Here is a 22,641-nt window from a genome sequence, read left to right as displayed (position 1 = left end):
TTGCAACGTTACTCATAACATTTAATGAACGTTACCACTGATTAGTGAATGGTTCAATTAGTAAATCGTCTTTGTAAAATATCTAATTTCAGAACTGTGCGTTATAAAAACATGGTATACGTTTCCCCTGCCTTTGGTTATAATTAAAGGATTTGAGATCTCTGCTAATTGATTAATTAACAGGTGACATGTGCCCTATAAAATTAAATCCCCCACTATTTTCTCATGTTACTTTGGATTCTTGCTGTGGTTCTGAAGGACGGTTAAGTGGCGGGCTGCATTGAACCAGGTGATAAAGAAATCAATTCTATTTCTTGTTGCATTATTCATGGAATGCTATGAAAACCTTCCTGAACCTTTTGAGTTGTAACACATTTAAAGGCCAGTTGTTCAAAACGGGGCCTTAAGGATGCAGTCATGTACAGCTTCGCATTGCATCTCGTTACTGTTGCTCCTAAACCTAAACTGAACGTGCCTTGCTTGTATGGCAGTAATGTTTCATTTGATTTAATTTGATTATCCTATCCTAGTTCCACTAGTCTGTTCCACCCGCAGCCCAGGAGGATCTCCGACCATGTCTGTGAGACTAGAGGTGCTGGGCTTAACTCAGGTATTTGCTACAACTCTAGAACGTGTTGCTTTATTTTTAACACCACCATGCCACTTGAGACAACTGAGCTACAGTATTTCCTGAATCTACGACACAGTAATTTTCTAATTGTCCTGTTATGTATGAGGAGGGCCTAAAGAATTGATACAGTCCAGTCTCCTCTACCAGGTGTCCTGGGCTGGTTGGGCGCTGTCGTGTCCTGTGCTATGCCCCTGTGGCGTGTCACAGCCTTTGTTGGTGACAACATCGTGACTGCTCAGATCTACTGGTAGGGGCTGTGGATGACCTGTGTGGTGCAGAGCACTGGCAGATGCAATGCAAGGTCAAGGTTCAAAGATGTGTCCCAAATGGCACCCCATGTCCTATATTGGTGTGTTTGTGTTGACCGCACCCCTTGAGATGTGGGGTGCCAGTTGGTAACTGTGGTGACGTTCGCACCAGTTATGTCTAACCAGCTCCCAATGCACATTTGAAACTAAAACTGTGTACAAAGTAACTTATGTAAACATTTGTGATACTAACATGATGGCTTCACAGGTGTATGACTCCATGCTGGCGCTCTCCATGGACCTCCAGGTTGCCCGAGCCATCTTGATAATCTCCATCTTGGTTTGTGTGGTGGGCACCCTTGCCAGCATTGCAGGGGCGACGTTCACCAACTGCCTGGCTGAGAGTTTCAGAACTAAGGCCCGGGTTGCCTTGGCAGCAGGGGTTCTGTTTCTGGTTGCTGGTGTTTGGGTCTGGTCCCTCCCAGCTGGACAGCTCACCAGGTAATCACTGATTTCTATAACCCCCTGGTCCACCAGGGCATGAAGAAGGTTTGGGGCTGCCATCTTCATCTGCTGGGGGTCTGGTGCTCTCATGGCTATAGGAGGTAAGGATGTTGAAGACGAGCTGAAGTACTTATATTTTTCTTCACCTGAAAAAACAGGACACTTATTCATTAAAATATTTAATGTAGGGTTTTTTCTCGTGTCGTCGAGCCAACAGAAGGTTGGAGGTCGAAAGGATAAGGGGCAGTACAAGATGGCGGCCACCAGTCACTTCCACAGCCATGAGCAGGCCACATCTTATGCCTAACCTGCCAAACCTCAACCTGTGTTCACATCCAATGACTCTGGACTGAGCGTTAAAATGCTGCTTTGAAACTGCAGAGAACCAGGCTGTCATTAGGTTGCACACCTAATTCAAATTTTTTAACACTGTTTTGATAGTGGTTTTATACATGTAGGCTTTTACCTCTTAATATATAGGTGTTAATACACTATTAAACTGAGTTTGCCATGTTTTAGTTTGGAACTGAATAGACTCAATTGTAAAGTGACATTTCCAGCCTCCAAAGGCATTAAGGCTCAAATCAGTTGCTTGACTGAACCACAAGAGGGTATCAGTCATGTTACGCAACATGAAGTCACCAGACTCTTGGAGCTTATTCAGAGCAGATTAGGCCTACAGTCAGTACATGTTACATGGGACCCTGTCCTGTTTGCAGACATTTTTATTGACCAGTTGATGCCATAACCTGTCTGTTGCTCAAGTGCAGAGCATCATCAGAGACTTATCCACAACTAAACTCCTTTCAGTGGTTTCTGAACATGTGATTAGTAGCACAAGCAGCTTCGTGTTATTGCACCGTAAAAGTTTCCTGCTAAAATAATCAAATGTGATGCATGAGTGAGCTAAATATGCTTTTGGTGTCGGTTCTGCCCCCTGCTGGGATGGTTGGTATTTACTTACCACTGACTGCCCAGGTGCATGAAATACAGTAGTCACCAGTATACTTAAAATGGCTTTTATTTTAAATTAAAAACATGTTTCAATTTGGAACAAATGAAAGTCATCAGTTCAATTTTGAAAGCTAACTCCCATCACCATAATTATTTCTTTGAGTCACACCAGCCATTATATAAAAATAAAACCAGTTAAATCACACATTCAAGTTAATTTTACTCATTCTGTTCTACTGAAAGGCCCTCTACATCAGTGTTTTAAAGTAATACCAGTCTAAAACTGGGTTGTTTGGAGTCAGTGTTGTCATCTTAGAACACGGGCGGGATTTGAAAGTCAAGTGTCCAATGTGTTATTAAGAAAAGGTCTGAGAAAGTGCCATTTACATCTGAGAAATGAAATGTATTTATACTTTCTCACATAAAAGGATAGCAGATGAAAATATTAAATCAGTATGAGAGGCGGGCTCATCAGGACCAAGGGTGTCCAGTGTGCTGCTGTTCTCTCACACAAGCAGCCCAATTCTGATGTCCCTCCCACATTGATCTTTTGACCAATCAGACCGGCTCGTGGAAAGGCAGCTTGTGATATAAGCAGTGCTACCTTTTGCCAAGGGTGATTGTCCTCACTCACACTGGTAATATCCACGGACATTATTACAGTTCTACTTCATGACAGAGACACTTTCCAATAACCACATCAACGTCCAGTAGTGTTTCAAACACTGTCTTGTGCAAAACTGTAAAACTATTCTGTATCTTATGATGAATAACACAGCTAACAGTCCCTAATAATTTCTAAATAACTAACGTACTGAGAAGGACCAATAGTTGTGAACGATAGGGAAACACTGTCCACTTAGGCGAGAGATTGGATTGTTCCAAAAATGTTGCTCTTTGAACTGATGGAGGCAGAGGCCCCTGATGGAGGCAGAGGCCCCTGATGGAGGCAGAGGCCCCTGTTGGTAGTAAGCCATGACAACATTCTCGAAAAATTGAATTTGCAATGTTCATGCATCTTAAAAGGAAAAGGTTACATGGCTTTTCTTTCTTCGATGGGTAATAAACTGTTAAGCATGCAGTTCAACCTTAGTTTTTTTTTTTAATCGTTTATATTTTGCTATAAAAGTTTTAAAGCTATCCTTTAAAACTTTAATCTTGACAATCCCCCATTCCCCTATGCAGCGCTGACCTGTAACTGTGGCAACATAAATCCCTAGACCCCATTTACACCTGACCCAGGTGGAATCACACTTCCACACAGCTCTCCTTGTCTCAATTTACACAAACAGAACAATTCAGATCTCTTTCCAACAATTGGTCTTTTGATAAATTACTTAAGCACTTTTGCTCAGAATTTGGGGACCGATAAGAATGACCGTCGGGGTAAACGAAGCTCATGTGACCACAGCATTGACCAACTCCCGCCTGCAGCTGTACACTGTGTCACTGGAGATGCAAGTACACAAAAAGACCAATTCAGAGCTTTCGAAAAGAGCTCATCTGATGGGTTAAAAGATCAGAATTGGCCTGCCTTCGTAAAAACAGGTTCTGTTATTTCCCAGAGAAGACATGTCAGCGACGGTAACTGACTACGTTGAGAAGTGTATGCGTGTGTGTGTATACAGGCACGGAGTGTGTGTGTGTGTGTGAGTGTGTGTGTGTTAGTCCACTCCCAAGGCTTTCAGCTGTCGTTCGATGTCTTCGTCTGAGATGCCTGTGTCTGATTTGGAGGTAGAAGCGCTGGGGTGGTTTCTGCTGGCCGAAGGGGCGTTCACCATCTGCAAACCATTCAGCAACATTAACACACACACACAATGCATTCGCAGAGTATTCAGACCCCTTCACATTATCCACTTTCATTGTTTTCAGTAAATCTGCAGACATTTCTCAACACAGAATGATCAAGGGGGAAATAAAATCTATGTAATCAAAGTGTGGAAAATCTGAAGGGGTTTTACATTTTTCAGAATACACAAATCAATCCATAGTATTTACATGGTACTGACACCCAATTTGGTCATTCTGAGAAACTCCACTAAAAGTGCTTTTAAGTCCAAGACCTTTGCTAATTCCGAGGTCTCTAGATTTATTTTACCAGGTACATTATTATTTTGTTTTAAAAGAATCTCACCTTTCCCGAAATCTCAATGCCGATCTCATCCAGAACCTGGTTGACGATGCTGTCAGACTCCTCCTCGTCTCCGGAGCCGTCAAAGATCTCGTCCAATGTGTCATTCACTGTTAGGACAAAATGAAGACTTACACACCTCCCTGCATGTGTGACTAGGAGTGTCATGCAGGGTCCATTTTCTGTGTCCCAAATAGCACCCTAACCCTACATCCCTGTACACTACTTCTGACCAACACACCAAGGAAGGATAATATCAGGTTAATTACGAGCACTAAGGGCAAAGTTTATGAAGTGGATCTCTACTCACTCATTTCCTCAGTCATCTCCATCTTCATGTTCTCCTTCTGGAAATTCTGCATGGTCTGCTGCATCTTCTGAGGGTCCATCTTCTTATTGACAGCCTGCATAGTCTGACAGGACAGTGTTGGGTTACCTCTAGCCTGACGGGACAGTGTTGGGTTACCTCTAGCCTGACGGGACAGTGTTGGGTTACCTCTAGCCTGACGGGACAGTGTTGGGTTACCTCTTGCCTGACGGGACAGTGTTGGGTTACCTCTAGCCTGACGGGACAGTGTTGGGTTACCTATAACCTGACGGGACAGTGTTGGGTTACCTCTAGCCTGACGGGACAGTGTTGGGTCACCTCTAACCTGACCACAGTCTAATATTTGACAGTTCACACCTTTCAAAGGCAGGAAACATCATGCACACAAACTGGCAGACACGCAGCGGTAGACAGGCAGACACGCAGCGGTAGACAGGCAGACACGCAGCGGTAGACAGGCAGACACGCAGCGGTAGACAGGCAGACACGCAGCGGTAGACAGGCAGACAGACACGCAGCGGTAGACAGGCAGACAGACACGCAGCGGTAGACAGGCAGACAGACACGCAGCGGTAGACAGGCAGACAGACACGCAGCGGTAGACAGGCAGACAGACACGCAGCGGTAGACAGGCAGACAGACACGCAGCGTTAGACAGGCAGACAGACACGCAGCGTTAGACAGGCAGACAGACACGCAGCGGTAGACAGGCAGACAGACACGCAGCGGTAGACAGGCAGACAGACACGCAGCGGTAGACAGGCAGACACGCACGCAGCGGTAGACAGGCAGACACGCACGCAGCGGTAGACAGGCAGACACGCACGCAGCGGTAGACAGGCAGACACGCACGCAGCGGTAGACAGGCAGACACGCACGCAGCGGTAGACAGGCAGACACGCACGCAGCGGTAGACAGGCAGACAGACACGCAGCGGTAGACAGGCAGACAGACACGCAGCGGTAGACAGGCAGACAGACACGCAGCGGTAGACAGGCAGACAGACACGCAGCGGTAGACAGGCAGACAGACACGCAGCGGTAGACAGGCAGACAGACACGCAGCGGTAGACAGGCAGACAGACACGCAGCGGTAGACAGGCAGACAGACACGCAGCGGTAGACAGGCAGACACGCAGCGGTAGACAGGCAGACAGTGACCCCTCCCCACCTACTTTAGTAGTGGCCCCCATGGCACCAGCCATCTTCATCTGTGAGTTCATGAGTTTGGTCTGAGTGGACATGGATGTGACCTTTGAACTGACAGCATAGGTTCTGTTCTTCTGTCTCCTCAGTTGGACCAGCTGCTTGGCCAGAATAGTGCAGGCCTCCTTGTTCCCTGTCTTAGCCATCTTCTTGATCTCCATCTCCTGGGAGGAGAACACAGGACAGATGAAAGGTAAATACCTCAAAATAATCTGTTTGTTTTGATCCTGGTGTTGAATACACAGGCATATATAAAGGGTGTTACATTCTAGTCCTGGGTGGTCAAAACACTTCAGTTTTTTTATCTTCAGCTTCCAATCAAGGAATGAGTGTGCAATCAATTACCTACTAGGTAGGAACAGAAAACAAGGCTAAAAGGTCAACCACCCTGTCATACGAGTCACACGCTCTGCGTACACCCCCACTACGACGACGACACCAACCAGTTGTTTTTCCTGTTTTTCCAGGGCAGCCCTGTCTCTGGTGATCTGCCTCTGAGTTCCTCTCAGCTCCTTCGTCTGCTCCTTTATCACATCTGGCGTTAATGATGAGCGAGGAAACAACAAGATCAGTACATTAGAAAACAGACAGATCAGTACTAGGCATTAGAAAATAGACAGATCAGTACTAGGCATTAGAAAACAGACAGATCAGTACTAGGCATTAGAAAACAGACAGATCAGTACTAGGCATTAGAAAACAGACAGCGGGCAAGACAGACACACACTCACTGCAGTTCCACAAATATCCCACCACCCCGGCAGCGCCCTGACTTGATGTTTGTTCAACGCCTATCCGTGTTATTTCAACTAGCAATCCCTTCAATGTGAATTACATCACATAATCCCCACCACCACCCCATCCCCACAAAACACACACACAAATTGATTCGCAGATGTCTCCGGATTCGTCCAGTTTAATTCCATGGTTCGGCTACAGCAGCAGCAAGTCTTTGGTAATTAGTTAGCGAGCACACGAACTGCACGTCCATTTATGAAGACCGTCACATTCAATGTTTGGAATTGTTAGCTTCTAACCAGCTAATGACTATAGCAGCGTAACGACAGAGGTTAGGCTAACTTTGCTAATGTTAACAACTATCGAGCTGGCTGACTAGCAACCTAATGCCGATTTGCGATGATGACACCTACCATCTACTGTCTTTTTCTTAAAGATCCCGGCCATGATGACTGGCGATGATTTGGCCAAATTAGAAGAGTATTCGATTATCTTTCAAAAGCAATCTGAACACTTTAACAGCTGGTTCATTAAATTCAACCCTGTCACCGATTGTTTATTTCCTGGTTCGCAAGAAGCGGGAAGTGCAGCACTTCTAGTGGGCTCGTTCCCACCGACTACAATAAAATAGCTGCGCGGACATAGAGTAAAAAAATCCACGACTTGTTAAAAAGTCAAGATCATAATTTAACATTACCATAAAATTCTCAGTGAGTGAACTGTTTTCGACTGCATGTAAAAGACCAACATGTAGTTATACATAACCGACATTAACACTAAGCGGTACTGTATATTGGATGGAATTTATTTGCTTGTTAAAAAATAAACGTACAGTACATTGTCATGAACTGTACATTCCTCTAGATTACAGTGTCTGCTAAATTACTGCAATGCAAATTAATGTTATATATCCATGGCTCCAAATTCCTCTGATGTCATGTTCCTTAACACTGGTGTATGCAGTCCTCTACCACCAGATGACGTCGCAGAGCTGAGGATTGCCAGCAGACCAGAGAGTTCCATACGGTCCATGAATTGACCCATATTTAAGTCTGTCTCTGCTCATGATTTGTGGAAGGAAGTTTGGATATTCAATATGAGGTTTTTGAGATTCTGTTATACAGTTGGTATTTCTTCCAAGGCAGCTAATTCTGAAATTAACTCTGTAGCTTACTCCTCTCAACACACATCATTCCCTTTGATCCACCATCACCTAGAACACATCCAGATGCCTGTTTTGATCTTCTTGGCCCCTGTGATTCCTAATAGGCTACTGGCCTGCTAGAGGGACTTTCCAGCATACACTCTAATGCGTACCTGAACACAGTGTTCAACCACAGCAGACAAACCCCCTGGTCCTGGCAGGGCCTGGAATAGTCACCATGACCATAGTCAACCGACGTTCATGTGGGACCTTAAATCACCTGTTCGTACATCCACAACAGAGACATGAGGATTCAACATGGTGCTACTTGGAGTAGGAGCTCACCTGATGTCCCACCACTCTGACAGACATGTGCCTAGGTGTACATCTGTTGACAAAGTATGTCCAGCTATGGTCTGCAAATCTCTACTAGGCAAGGCTGCATCTTATCTTTCTCTTCACATAATATAAAAAGTCAGATAAAGAGTACAAAGAGTGGTTTGTGGATGTGGTAATTTAACCCTGAGTGGGAGTATGGCAGAGGACCCGGACCTGCGTTGTGGTCGCAGGGTTTTACAGTACCTTTTATTGTCTTGGGATTAGACTTAACATCACAATCTGCTGACAGCCAAAGGTATCTGTGGAAATCATTGAATATGAAATGCTTTTCATTAAAGCAATCAGGGTTTAGGTTAGTAATCAAGTCTAGTAGGCTTGACTCGTTGGGCTGTAGCGATTCCTTCTGCCCCCCAAGAGCTGAGGGCTATTATAATATGTCTTGTTAATGTGAGTACTATGCTGTAATTTATGCCTGTGTATCTTGTTTATAATAATTCCTTATTTTTTACAATGTAAATGTATTTGCTTGAGTCACATTCCTGGACCAATAACCTTCAGTAATAACTTTAAAGCAATTACCTCTGTATTGCTTGAAACTCAGCTACCTTGTGTGGAGTTCATGTTGTATTACTGACTATTAAAATAGACACTTTGTGACATCTGATACTGGAGTCCTACTCTATTCTGAATGTTAATTAACTTGACCAGTTTAGGTGTCTGCGAAATGACATGTCAGAGAAAAAGCAGAGATTGCAGTGTCCTCCATCAATCATCAGTCCTTTCTCCAAACTCAAACAGGAAACAGGCAATGAGATTTGATCAGATTTTATTAGGATATCTTTTAGCCCACAATTCACTAGTCTTATAATAGACTTAATAAAGATGGATTTGAAAAAGAAGCAAAAAACATTTTGGTATTTCATTCAGCCTATTAGGCTGAAAGGTTCAGTATCCAACATTATATGACAATATTTGGAAAGGAGGAAAATGACAGGCTTTACCATCTATCAGATTAGTGCTCTCTCTCGGATTGCAACTATTTAGTCAGAACATAAGAAGATAGTCATTTTCAGTGAAAAAAGCAGAAGTGATTTTTATTCCATGTAGCTGGAGGTCCAGCACTAATTCCAGGAGATACAGCCCTGTCCCTCACACTAATTCCAGGAGATACAGCCATGTCCACAGCGAAGCAACAAACATTCCACCACTGACTGGCTTGTTTCCTCTCCCAGGGCGAGTCAGCTCGGACGCTCCAATCCTCAGAACTGTATTCCCATTGTCCCAATACGCTGTGTATACAGAACGGATCTGCGGTTTAAACAGCGCTGAGAATGTTGTCTCTTTCTCTGTACATGGGTTTGGTTCTAACCTGATCTGTTATGGTTTTGTTTGAAAACCTCATTGGTTGTTCAGACACCATTACTGTTCTGGTCTTAATTTAAGATTCAAGAATATTCTACATATATTTTAAGATCAAGGTAAAATCATCCACTTCACTTTTCTTTACAATGTGGTAATTGAAGTTGTTATCATATCTGCAGAAGACTAGCCTCAAAACAGCAACTGCAAATAAATCACCCATTTTAACTGTGTCTGTCTGTCTGTGCTGTTCTGTCAGTGAACTGGAGATTTATAGGCGCAGCAGGACAGAGGAGGCCGTGGGTTTTGGCTTTGACTTCATCCGTGAGTGGACACACCCCAATCCGGTACCTCTGTATCAGCTGGGGAAGAGGGGGGACCATTAATATAGTTATTATTAACTGGTATGAACCTCTGGATGATACATGATACACTAATACATACATCAACCCATTCCACCAATAGTTCATCATTCAGCACCATAATCTATATATATGCCGAACTTCCACTGGTGCTTTACCTCGGCACCAGGGCCACACCGCTGATCCACTCTACATTTGGTACCAACGACTTAAGGAGGGGCTCAGGTGGGGAGGGAGGAGTAACCTATCAAAACAATTTGGTTTTTCGGTCATCTTCACCACCTATGCTAAATCCCGTGATTGGTCGGTCCTCAGCGATAAGCGCGTGTGATTTGCATAAAGTTGAGAAATCTGAATCCCACGGTTCGCCCCACAAGCCACTGTATCACCACGCTTCCCTTCAGTGACATGAACTGAGCCATGGCGCTGGCCCGTGTCAATGGAAACTGAAACATGTCTGGACTTTAGGGTAAAACACCCGTGTCTGGTACCAGTGGCAACAGTTCATAATTCAGCACCATTTTCTACATATAGTTCATAATTCAGCACCATATTCTACATATAGTTCATAATTCAGCACCATATTCTACATATAGTTCATAATTCAGCACCATATTCTATATATAGTTCATAATTCAGCACCATATTCTATATATAGTTCATAATTCAGCACCATATTCTACATATAGTTCATAATTCAGCACCATATTCTACATATAGTTCATAATTCAGCACCATATTTCATACATTAATTCTTGACATTTTTAAACACTACCTAAATCTTGTTTGGACTGACAGAATCTTTTTGGAGATATTTGAAAAACCCTTTTGGTTTATTTGGGTTCAACCACTGTATGTTTATTAAAAAAAAACGTGTGTGTGTGTGTGTGAGAGAGAGAATTGATCCAACCTGCGTTAGAGCGAGGTGCATCTCCAGTTCAGCTATCCTCCGTCCGATGCAGCTCCTGATGCCGTAGCCGAACGGGATGGAGCCGAAGTTATCCACACGGTCTGTAGCGTCCTTCCTGATCCAGCGTTCCGGATGGAACTCCTCTGCCCCGGGGAAGTTCTCTTCTTCCATGGAGGTTGAGTAGTGGCACAGAGCCAGCTGGGTCTGAGGAGGATGGAGATGGTTAACATCGTTTCACTGAAGCTACGGACTGTCTTTGTGTGTGTAGGAGTTATTATCCTGGATCAGACACACACACACTCTTTCTTACCCCTTTGGGGATAAAGTAACCGCCAATCACCAAGTCGTCCTGGGTGACACGACCATTACCAGGAAGAACCGGAAACAGCCTAAGATTGAAAAAAGTTACTGGGGGAAGAACATATTACGAGAACGATATTTATGTTGGTTATCCTGTTCATTCAGAGTGTTCTTATCCTGTTTTCCTCAAATGTACGAGAAATATGCAATTAAAATATAGAAATACAATCGCAGGGCAAACTGAAACAAAATGGCACAAATTTTATATTTTGAGTACCCCTGAGGATCTGGGGATGGACAGCTTAAGACATGTTTTAAGTTGTACTTTGAGATTCAGTTTCAAGTGAAGTATCTAAAATGAGTCTCTACCTCAGTGTCTCCTTCACCAGGCCCCTGATAAGTGGGAGGCGAGGGACATCGTCCGCACTGGGAATGGTCCCATGACCCAGAGTCCTTGTGATCTCCTCGTAGATCTGCTGTTGGACCTCTGGGTTTCGGGCCAGAAGGTAGGTGGCCCACGACAGGGTGAAGGATGTCTAGGGAGAGAAAAGGAGAGCAGGAGGGAGAGGAGAGAGAGGAGGGGAAAAGAGGAGAGCGAGGGAGAGTAGGAGAGGAGAGGAGAAGAGAGGAAGAAGAGGGGAGAAGAAGAAAGAGGGAGTATTGGTCTGAAGCTGCTTTGATGCCGTTCCCTATATTCCACCCCTGCCATTCCAACAAGCCCGTCTTCTGAGGGATGACTTCCTGCCAGAGTAACTATCTACAAGGTTTCAAGTTCAAAGGTCATGTCCTGGCTAATAACGATTTTTTACCTGGGGTGAGAAAGTTCATCAGTCTGATAGTTGGGTGGTAGAGTGTAGTTAGTCATTCTGTGTTCAGCCTTCTTTTGAACTCTGTCCTGGTAATGTTCCTCCTGAACCATCTCTGGGTGTTAGATCAGGGATTCTCAGACCACCAAAAACAAACGTGTGAAATATTGTGTTCCCCGCACATGCACATAGGAACTCACACAAAGCCACACAAATGTACACGCTCAGTAGATCATATTAAAATGACACAAAATAACACTTAACTATTTCATAATAATGGTCCGTTTTCAACTCATTTATTGAGATGGGTGGACCTGCTTTTTGGAGCAGCTGTATCCTGGGTTTGATCGTCGAAATGTCAACTCGGAGATCCTCCTCCACATTGAGACGCAATCTGTATCTATTTTGGATGCATGTCAGTGCGGAAAAGGTTGCCTCACATAAGTAGGTTGATCCAAATGGAATCAGTGCATCCCTCAATGCTTTGGACTGTCCTGGGGATTCCTCTGCAACTGAAATCCAGAATTCAGCAAGTGTGGTTGCGGCAAACATTGCCGTTAAAGTCCGATCACAGGACTAACTCCATCAGCGCATCCTCTTCGTCGGATGACAAGTGATCCCCAATTGCCGTGAACAGTTGTAGTTTTATGCAAAGTTTCATACGCTACATCACATGATGCAATTTGTGCTGGCAGGAACTGTGGCTTGCTGAGTTATCGCTTGCTTTGGACCACTTATGTAGCTCTACCATCAGGGATGCTTAATCTGCAAATGTATTTTCAGTTTCACTGGCTTTAAACGTTCCTGTGCAAGAACATCTGAGCAAAGAACGCGTTGGGGATGTTGCGCTTTGTTAATGGTGTAGCAAGTGAATCCAAACTATGAGTTCCTCTCGATATTTTCGACGTTTGAGTGGCTTGTCGGGCCTTATCCTTGCATTTCTCATAGGCTTATATACATTGGAAGTTGATAGCTTTTTTGTAGGAATGCTTTCATCAGCTCTTTGAGAGAGACTGTTGTCATGTAAAGTCTTCTCGTTAACCTGAGCTACGGATTTGCCACCAGTACATGTTGTAGACTATGTATATTTGCTAGCTAACTAAAAGCATGCGCACACAGCAGGAACTGTTTGTGGCCCTGTTGATGTTTTGTTAACTTGCGCAACAGATTCAACCAATCAGTTAGGCTTACAGCTTCTACTACGGAATCTACCAGTTTTATTTCATTTTTATTCCAATTCTATTTGCTTATTCTATGTAATGCACAATAAATTGCCTATTTTGTTTCTAGTATTTGTTTTTGTGTTTTTATATTTTTATTTGTTAAGCGCATTGACTTGCTTCTATGTATAAACTGTGTTATATAAAACAACTTGCTTGCAAAGAGTTTTTGTTCTGTGACATGACTATTAAATAAAATATATTCAAATTTTAAATAATCAGTCTTGTAGTTGTATTCCCCCAATATATAGTATAGCATTTTCAGGTTAATAAAAAATAGCACTATTTAATTTTAATGTATTTATTCTGGAAATCATCTTGTGACCCCCCCTTGGGGGCGGGTCCACTAGATAACCTTCTGATTTACAAGTGTCAGGCATGCTTCTGTTTTACTAAAGGCTTGTTGCTAAACAGGGGAAAGGATCACAGTACTGTACTCAGGGTTTCTGATCCCAGATCTGTCAGTAAATCTAAGTGTGCGCATGCACAGACACGTTAACACACTGTGTACGTACTGCCATTTGCCAAGGCCTCCACCGATAAATAAAATCATTTCCATGAATTCAAAGAGAAAAATACATGTTTCCAAAATAATTAAAAATATATAACAGAAAATAGAGAGGGGAGCAATGCAACGCTCTCAACACTGGCTCCTAGCTCAACCTGCTCTCCTCGAGTGAGAGAGTTGCGTGTATCGAGAGACAGTCCAAGAGATTCATGAAATCAAACCAATCTTAGTGATTTATTAAAGTATTTATGAAAATCAAACCAATATTAGATATTCATTGTAATTACCCTTTAATACTGTATATAGATCTATAACATTACTACAGTATATAGATCTATAACATTACTACAGTATATAGATCTATAACATCAATACTGTATATAGTAGATTATTATTATTGATAGTTTCCTTAATGTTACTGGTTGGTTTCTTCATTTGACTGGACCTTTGAACCGGACTGAACAAGTTGGCAACACAGCCGTTAACCTCATCCAGACCATGTTGTCAGTGGTTTGAAAAGGTGACTGTGTCCAGTGTAAGTATTATGAGAACAGTAGAGCAGTAGAGTATATTTCTTCTTTTGACTTCAAACGTTTGGATTGAAAATGATGAGGTTAATGAACAGATTCTGACTTTCTCTGAGAGTTTTAGCGTACATATTGGTGTTTTTATCCTGTATATAAACCCCATTTTTCAGGGCACCAGAAATATTGGAAGAACTGGCTTCAGATACAGACAGAAGATAGTGAAAAACCTGTTTTCTTAAAGCCTGTTTACAGCACAGACAGAGATGAGAACCCAAGCATGTTGCTACACTTTGAATGTGACGGATAAACGTAGATGTAATCAAGTCCTCAGACGGCCGACAGACCATAAACCATACGTACAGACAGAGGATGTGTGTAGAGAAGTCATATTGAACAACCTACTAGCTTTTACTACCTATCGTCTGGTCCAAAGTCCTGCACATAAAGGGATCTGGTTGACACGTGGGTCTGGTCCAATACACTAACATGGAACAGACACACAGGTCACATTCAGAGTCTCCATACCCCTCTGTTATACAGTGTTACCCCACCCCTTCTCCACCTGTAACTATACTCCATCAGGGTAGCGAGAGAATAGGCAACGTCATTGATCTGAAATCCAAACACACACTTTGTGTCTATGTAACTACGCGCAGACACACGTTGCCAGCCTACCATGTCGACCCACCCAACCCCAGCCTACCGCATCAACCACCCCAGCCTACCGCATCAACCACCCCAGCCTACCGCATCAACCACCCCAGCCTACCGCATCAACCACCCCAGCCTACCGCATCAACCACCCCAGCCTACCGCATCAACCACCCCAGCCTACCGCATCAACCACCCCAGCCTACCGTGTCGACTCCTGCCAACAGCATCTCCGTCATGTTGGCGTAGATCTCCTCCAGGTTCATCTCACGGGTCACCAGCATGTGAGTCAGCAGCCCTCCCTTCACCTCCTCTCCCCTGGACATCTGCTCCTTGATCTCCTCCAAACGCTTATCCACATGGATTTGGCCTGCGGAGGGGTATTGTTCTTGGTTAAATATTAACCAGACATATTAGCCCAAAACAAAGGTACAGGGGGAAACTCTTCACTATCTTTCCTTTAGTGTAAATGTCAACATTCCTGACATCCAGGTACAGGGTTAAAATAGAATTTTTCTCAAGTCAAAAACACTGTTGGCCAAAATGACACTGTTCATTTGAAAAATGAAGTAAGACACTCAAAACATGACACAATACACAAAATCAAGTACTCACATCAGAAACAGTTAAGTTTCTGCATCTCCTGAAAGTTCTTCCAATCAATCATTACACTATGACCCAATAAATACTAACTGAAACTATTCATGCTTCCCAGGATGGTGAACCCTGTTTAATGCTGCTTCTCTCATGGAAATGTAGCGCCTCCTTCACACATCTGAACACCTCTCCCACACTTGGTCCAAACTCCAAGTTGACCATTTTGATGCATGAATAACGACTGATTGAACAATTTGTCAAAGAAGTTGTGTAGATGTGCAGATTAATTCAAGGGATTTGTTTGTATGGGTAATTTGTATTGGTAGTTTGTGTTTGTTGTTTGTATTGGCACTTTGTATCAGCTGTGAACAAATGTTTTCATGTTGTTTAGTATTTACTCAACTGAGGTTTTTGTAAAGAGTTGTGTTTACTGGTTGGACAAACATTTGCTTACTGTTGACATGTGAAAGCAAGGAGAAAGGACCAACTGTTCTGCAAACAAAGAACACTGATGTACTCATTAGGTTATAATGGAGATTAACTTGAACCTAGCTTAATTAAAAGTATCTTAGAAACCGAGGGAAACCTATAACAAGGAGCTGTTTGTCTGGTGCTGATCAAAAGTCCCTCTTTGACTGAACCCTGAACCAAATCTACATCTGATACAGTATATTCTTCTAGGTCAACTATTAACATGGAATCACACCAAGTACCAGGAGAGGAGATTTTAGAGCTTTAGAAATGTTCAGTCAGAACACATGCACAGGTTATATGAAAATCTACAGAAACACAATAGTCTGGTGAGTTTTTAATTCCAACCCGGGGGTAATTCCCAGAGTAAATCACTCACTGAAACTGAAGAGCCCATCCCAGGAGCTGCAGAACTCTTCCCATGGCCTGGGGATGATGGGTCTGAGCCACTTGGGGATGGCTCCAGCGTACATGGTCATCTTAAAGGAACTGAACATCAGGTGTAGAGCTGCAATGTAATCCTGACTCTTCTGAGGAATCTCATTCTCCAAGCAGCCAAGACGGTCCTCATACAAAATGGCAGCCATACCTGGGATTAGACAGAGAAGGATTAAACTGAAAACAAATTAAAATGAAAAAGTTTTTTAGCTTACTTGGCATGACATCCTTCCCCAAACCTCCCTGCCTCTCTCTACCTCACCCTCCCTACCTCTCTACCTCACCGCTCTCTACCTCATACCTCTCTACCTCACCCATCTCTGCCCATTCCACCTGCCTCTCCCCACCTCACCCTCCCGGCCTCTCTCCCCACCTCACCCTCCCGGCCTCTCTACCTCACCCCTCTGCCTATTCCAACCTGCCACGCTCTACTCCATCCTCTCCCCTTCCCACACCCTCTAACTCACTCTCTCTGCCTCTCTCTCTACCCCTCCAACCCACCCAACCGTCCCTCTCCATCTACCCCACCTTCTTGCCCTCCCCAGTCCCTCTACCCCAACCTCCCTACCCCACCCCTCCAACCACTACCCACCCTCCATTGCGTATTTAAAGAACAGGTCGTTGACGTTGACTACGGTCAGTCCATCCGGCTGCTGGCTCCGTAGCGTGTCCACTCTCTTCATCAGGTCAACCACCACTGAGTTGACTTCATCTGAGAACTGCGCCACGTCCTTGGGTCTCATGATCAGCTGACGAAGGACGCTACGCATCTTCAGCCAGTCCTCCCCCTCCCTAAGGACACACGAGAATGAAATACAAGCCTCCGGTTCCTAAAACATCTTATCATCATAAATATATATATGTAAGTGTATGAATATGTTTATGCATTTATAAGTATGAGAACAGAACACACATATAACACATATAGACAAATAACGATGCATTACTATATTCAAGTAGAGGAATATCTGATGTATTTAAAGAGGGTAAAGTTTGAAAAAGTGTGAAGAAATAAGATAAGAATAATCCCTTTGAGCTTGAAATTGTTAAATAGGACAACGCTGTTTTATAGAACAGTATTTGAGCTATGAGCTACATAGTTTTAAATATATTTTTCTTTCAGGCATTTCATGCTTTATTAGACAGGAAAGTGTGTGAAGTCAGGAGTCTTTTGCTGAAAGAACAGCAGGTCAGATTCCAACCCATGATGCAGCAGTACAAGTGACCACTGGGACACGCAGGGACACACAGGGACTTGCTGGGACACACAGGGACACACAGGGACATAATTCTTGACAAAATATTCTATGTTGTAGCTACTGAATCATGTCTATATCCCCCCTTTCAGAGATATAATATTTGGAGTCCCATAATTTCACAGGTTGTAGGTCAGAGGTCAGACTAACGCTGAAATAAGCCCGGTGGATCGGCCTCTCAGGTTTCGATACTCCTGCCAGGACTCCATGTTGCCTCTCTGTGGGGCCACGCCCTCTGACCTCAGCACCTCAGCCACCAAATCCCGCCCTGCAATGGACACCACCAGCTGGGGGCCAAAACGAGACTTAAAGATCTTCCCGTACTTCTGTGAGTGCTCCATCTGGGGAGAGATGAAGAGAGAGAACGATTCAAAGGGCATTGCTTGCTTTTTGTTTACTGGATCACTCTTGCTCTCTCTCCCGCTCGGTCTCTCTCCCGCTCGGTCTCTCTCCCACTCGGTCTCTCTCCCACTCTCTCTCTCTCTCTCTCTCAAAAAGGAGGAGACACTCAAACAGGACATCCTGAAACCCAGAGGGAAGAACCCAAAACAACTGTCTTAGAAGCCAGCTGTCTTACATGCAACTCAGATGTTTTCAGCACACAGCGCTCTTTCTAACAACATCCTGAGTGCCTATTGTAGCCTATTTGTGTCACTGATCAGGTAGCCGACTTCTTCAGTGAACATGCACGAATTAGAGAGAAAAACAACCATATTTTAAAAATATTGTTGTGCATCCGCAGTTTCTCGCTTACGTCAGTTAATCAATTAGCATATTGTTGAATGTTTTCTCCTCTACACTGCAAAACGTGTAAAATGCCAGGGAATTACTAGTCTTCAATTCATAAAAAAGCCACTAATTTCATTATTTTTAATCTTTGTTGAAGAACATATAGTTCTTGAAGAGTTCCCCAAAAGCTGTAATTTGAAGAACCTCTAAAAGGAATCTTGAGGAACCGTTTCAGTACAATAATACCTTCACACGTTTTTGTCAAAATGTTTTGACATCTTGCCAAGAAAAATGAAATGCTATGTTTTCCTATTCCACCAGTCAATAACATTTTTGCCGGACAGCATAAGTGGAGCAAATGTCTCTGAGGGAGTGAGTGTGAGTCGGTGAGGGAGGGAGTGAGTGTGAGTCGGTGAGGGAGGGAGTGAGTGTGAGTCGGTGAGGGAGGGAGTGAGTGTGAGTCGGTGAGGGAGGGAGTGAGTGTGAGTCGGTGAGGGAGGGAGTGAGTGTGAGTCGGTGAGGGAGGGAGTGAGTGTGAGTCGGTGAGGGAGGGAGTGAGTGACTTGTTAAATAGTGGTGAGAGACACAGACTCTCTGCAGTCAATGCAAATTATGCATTAGGATTTGTTCAGGACAGACATAAACTGTCCAAAACCTTCTGAAGCTACATTATAGTGAACCTAAAATAAAAAAAATGATGGTTATATTCCGACTATTTTTGGTGGATGTTCGAAGCACGCATCAGTGCATGCATCAGTGCACGCATCAGTGCACGCATCAGTGCACGCATCAGTGCATGCTTTTTGGGGTAGCCTAATATACACTGAACAAAATTATAAAAGTAACACTTTTGTTTTTGCCCCCCTTTATCATGAGCTGAAATATCTAAGACTTTCTCTATGTACACAAAAGGCCTATTTCTCTCAAATATTGTTCACAAATCTGTCTAAATCTATGTTAATGAGCACTTCTCCTATGCAGAGATAATCCAGCCACCTCACAGGTGTGGCATATCAAGATGCTGATTAGACAGCATGATTATTGCACAGCTGTGCCTTAGGCTGGCCACAATAAAAGGCCACTCTAAAATGTGCAGTTCCATCACACAGCACAATGCCACAGATGTTGCAAGTTTTGAGGGAGCGTGCAATTGACATGCTGACTGCAGGAATGTCCACCAAAGCCGTTTCCCGTGAATTGAATGGTCATTTCTCTACCATAAGCCGTCTCCAAAGGTGTTTCTGAGAATTTGTCAGTACATCCAACCGGCCTCACAACCACAGACCACCTGTAACCACACCAGCCCAGGACCTCCACATCCAGCATCTTCACCTCCAAGATCGTCTGAGACCAGCCACCCAGACAGCTGCTGCAACAATCGGTTTGCATAACCAAAGAATTTCTGCACAAACTGTCAGAAACCGTCTCAGGGAAGCTCATCTGCGTCCTCTTCGGGGTCTCGACCTGACTGCAGTTCGTCGTCGTAACCAACTTGAGTGGGCAAATGCTCACATTCGATGGCGTCTGGCACTTATGAGAGGTGTTCTCTTTACGGATGAATCCTGGTTTTCACTGTACAGGGCAGATGGAAGACAGCGTGTATGACGTTGTGTGGGTGAGCGGTTTGCTGATGTCAACGTTGTGGATCGAGTGGCCCATGGTGGTGATGGGGTTATGGTATGGGCAGGCGTGTTATGGACAACGAACACAGGCCCATTGTTGTGCCATTCATCCACGACCATCACCTCATGGTGCAGCATGATAATGCACGGCCCCATGTTGCAAGGATCTGTGCACAATTCCTGGAAGCTGAAAACCTCCCAGTTCTTGCATGGCCAGCATACTCACCGGACATGTCACCCATTGAGCATGTTTGGGATGCTCTGGATCGGCGTATATGACAGCGTGTTTCAGGTCCTGCCAATATCCAGCAACTTCGCACAGCCATTGAAAAGGAGTGGACATTCCACAGGCCACAATCAACAACCGGATCAAATCGATGCGAAGGAGATGTGTTGCACTGCGTGAGGCAAATGGTGGTCACACCAGATACTGACCGGTTTTCAGACCCCCCCCGGACCCGCCCAAAACAATGAAACTGCACATTTTAGAGTGGCCTTTTATTGTGGCCAGCCTAAGCTGTGCAATAATCATGCTGTCTAATCAGCATCTTGATATGCCACACCTGTGAGGTGGATGGATTATCTTGGCAAATGAGAAGTGCTCAATAACACAGATTTGTGAACAATATTTGAGAGAAATAGGCCTTTTGTGTACATAGAGAAAGTCTTAGATCTTTGAGTTCAGCTCATGATAAATGGGGGCAAAAACACAAGTGTTGCGTTTATAATTTTGATCAGTGTAGCTCACAATCCCTTGCACAGTAAAAGAGGAGCGATTTCCACGATTCTCTCGTCTTTTCACTTGACTAAAAAGTCAGTTATCGTCACCTATATTGATAGTTATTGTATTCATGTCATTCACGAATGAAAAAAAAAAACATTGTGCCATGAAACAGCACAAAACAAATAATGCATTAGAATTTGTTCAGGTTTGTTCTGGGTATATACTAGATTACAACCCCTTGGAAAGTAAAAGAAGAGGGGTTGAGGAGGCGTTGTTGTGCCATGAAATGAAATAGCGCTGGCAGTGTGTTCATCTTCATTCTCGCTGGCAATTGCTGAATTCTTATGATTATTCCAAGTAGTAAGTTCGTAGATAGGCCTACTAGTAAGCCTATTACTGGCAAATAGCGGTTAAACCGGCCAGTGGCAAAAGTCATACAGTTCATAGATTATATAAGTAAACTTAAGAAACGTTAGTCAGTTTAAAACAAAGCTTCACGATGTCTTGCGAAGTATTGAAACGTGGCGTAATGTTAATGCGTGACAGAATTACGTAATGTCGAGACGCTATACCTAAACGCAGTATGCGTGTGTCGTAGTGGTTAAAGACAGTCTGTGACACGAAAGACCCATGTTCGAAATCATCGAGGGCAAAACATTCATTTGAGCATGGGCCTGCTGACCTAGGCTTGCCTGATTCTTTTTCTTGTTATAAATAATCACCTCAGAACTAAATGGGCTGCATCTTACCTGTATTTCATGGATTCTGCTGAAACCGTCCCGCCAAAAGAATTCTATCAAGTTACCGACTGCGCTGGGTCCCGGCATCTCCTTCAAGGTCTTGATCCGGGTCTCTTTACCGACCAAACTCTCCCGTGGAGTTTCATCTCCGACTGCGGTGATCCGCAGCGACTCGCTACTCGCAGATTTGTACAGCACGCGTGAATTACTAGCGAACTGTCTGTTGAGCACTTCTCCAAAAAGACACCTGCAGCTCAGGTGAATGATTTTATTCTGGAGTGCCATTGTGTTTATGCAGTGATTTTGTTGCTTATGTCTCTTCTTCTTGCACGAAAATGATAGGCTCACATTTCCTAGGTTAACGAACGCATATTCAGATTCGTCAATCCACCACGAAAATGGACTGAGAAGAAGTAGCTATTTGGATTTCTATTATGGAACTAAAAGTCCAAGTCTTTTGAGGAGGAGCTCGTGCTACCCACGGCTTGGGAAGAGGATTGGCTGGCTCTGCGCAGGGACGGTCTTATTTGGTTGTGGGCGTCTCACATCGAAACAAATAGAACGATATTTCATCCATTAGACATAGATGGAGAGACTGCGAGGTAGGTGATATGAGGACAGAAGGGCCAATGACTCCTGCAGCATTTCACAAGAGCTACCACACCGCTGCTGTCCTGTACCGCCAGACAGGTTAAATATGGATTGGAATACAACGCGCTAATATACAATTAGGCCTAAATCCCAGGCCAATAAAGTTTAAAGTCATCTTTTAAATACTCAAGTTAAGACGTGTTACTAACTATTGTTAGAACATTATTGGTCAGAAGGTAGGTAATCCTGATTGTGCACATTAAATAAGACGGCCTTGGACAAACTGAACGTTTCTCTCTCAGCTGGTTGTCTTTATCTGTACCCGTCTATATCGTCTCTCTTTCCCTGCTCTGTCATGAGAAGCTGAAGTAATGAAAAGGCAGTTTTCCTCCTGGGTCTGTGTGTGTCCCCTGGGTGAATTTTGGGAGGAGATGGGTCAGTGTCGGCGGGGCACCCTGGCAGAGGTGGTTGCTTTCCAAAACCAAGCTTGCCCTAGTCCGTCTGCTGCTTGCACCGACTCGCCTGGGAACCACTCCAAGAGAGGCTGTCTTAATCCGAAAACAAAACCCTCCACCTCCTCCACGTGCTCGCTTCTCTGAAAAAAATAC

The 22,641-nt window shown here is 44.0% G+C and overlaps 3 protein-coding genes across 8 annotated transcripts; 1 reads left to right on the top strand and 2 right to left on the bottom strand.

Annotated features, from left to right (window-relative positions):
• The first annotated feature begins 217 nt into the window (after positions 1-217).
• cldng (claudin g) lies at positions 218-2,184 on the top strand. 6 transcript variants are annotated; one of them, XR_002195924.2, is made up of 5 exons: positions 218-289; positions 531-610; positions 779-878; positions 1,148-1,380; positions 1,572-2,184. XR_002195924.2 is itself a non-coding variant. In XM_034289507.1 (4 exons), exons 2-4 carry the CDS (start codon positions 575-577, stop codon positions 1,734-1,736), a joined length of 405 nt encoding a protein of 134 aa, XP_034145398.1. In that variant the 5' UTR covers positions 218-289; positions 531-574; the 3' UTR covers positions 1,737-2,184. The 6 variants fall into 6 exon arrangements, 2 of the variants coding, with proteins under 2 accessions (XP_034145398.1, XP_034145399.1); XR_004575113.1 differs by having other exon boundaries at positions 779-932; XM_034289507.1 differs by lacking the exon at positions 779-878 and having other exon boundaries at positions 1,601-2,184.
• A 202-nt stretch (positions 2,185-2,386) lies between these two features.
• Positions 2,387-7,335, bottom strand: chmp2bb (charged multivesicular body protein 2Bb). The gene is made up of 6 exons (XM_010886784.4): positions 7,153-7,335; positions 6,445-6,536; positions 5,971-6,165; positions 4,779-4,881; positions 4,472-4,578; positions 2,387-4,118 (listed from the first exon to the last, which is right to left on the bottom strand). Exons 1-6 carry the CDS (start codon positions 7,184-7,186, stop codon positions 4,002-4,004), a joined length of 648 nt encoding a protein of 215 aa, XP_010885086.1. The 5' UTR covers positions 7,187-7,335; the 3' UTR covers positions 2,387-4,001.
• Positions 7,336-9,031: 1,696 nt separating this feature from the next.
• Positions 9,032-22,632, bottom strand: LOC105020091 (cytochrome P450 27C1). Its single transcript, XM_034289842.1, has 9 exons — positions 21,452-22,632; positions 17,778-17,968; positions 16,964-17,163; positions 16,313-16,522; positions 15,072-15,235; positions 11,523-11,689; positions 11,164-11,242; positions 10,854-11,057; positions 9,032-9,943 (listed from the first exon to the last, which is right to left on the bottom strand). The coding sequence occupies exons 1-9, from the start codon at positions 21,725-21,727 to the stop codon at positions 9,806-9,808; spliced, it is 1,629 nt and encodes a 542-aa protein (XP_034145733.1). The 5' UTR covers positions 21,728-22,632; the 3' UTR covers positions 9,032-9,805.
• Positions 22,633-22,641: the final 9 nt, after the last annotated feature.

Source organism: Esox lucius, chromosome 22 (assembly GCF_011004845.1).
Source record: "Esox lucius isolate fEsoLuc1 chromosome 22, fEsoLuc1.pri, whole genome shotgun sequence".
NCBI classification, from domain to species: Eukaryota; Metazoa; Chordata; class Actinopteri; order Esociformes; family Esocidae; genus Esox; species Esox lucius.
Note: the sequence above shows the minus strand (reverse complement) of the source record. Positions and strands in the feature narration are given on the sequence as shown.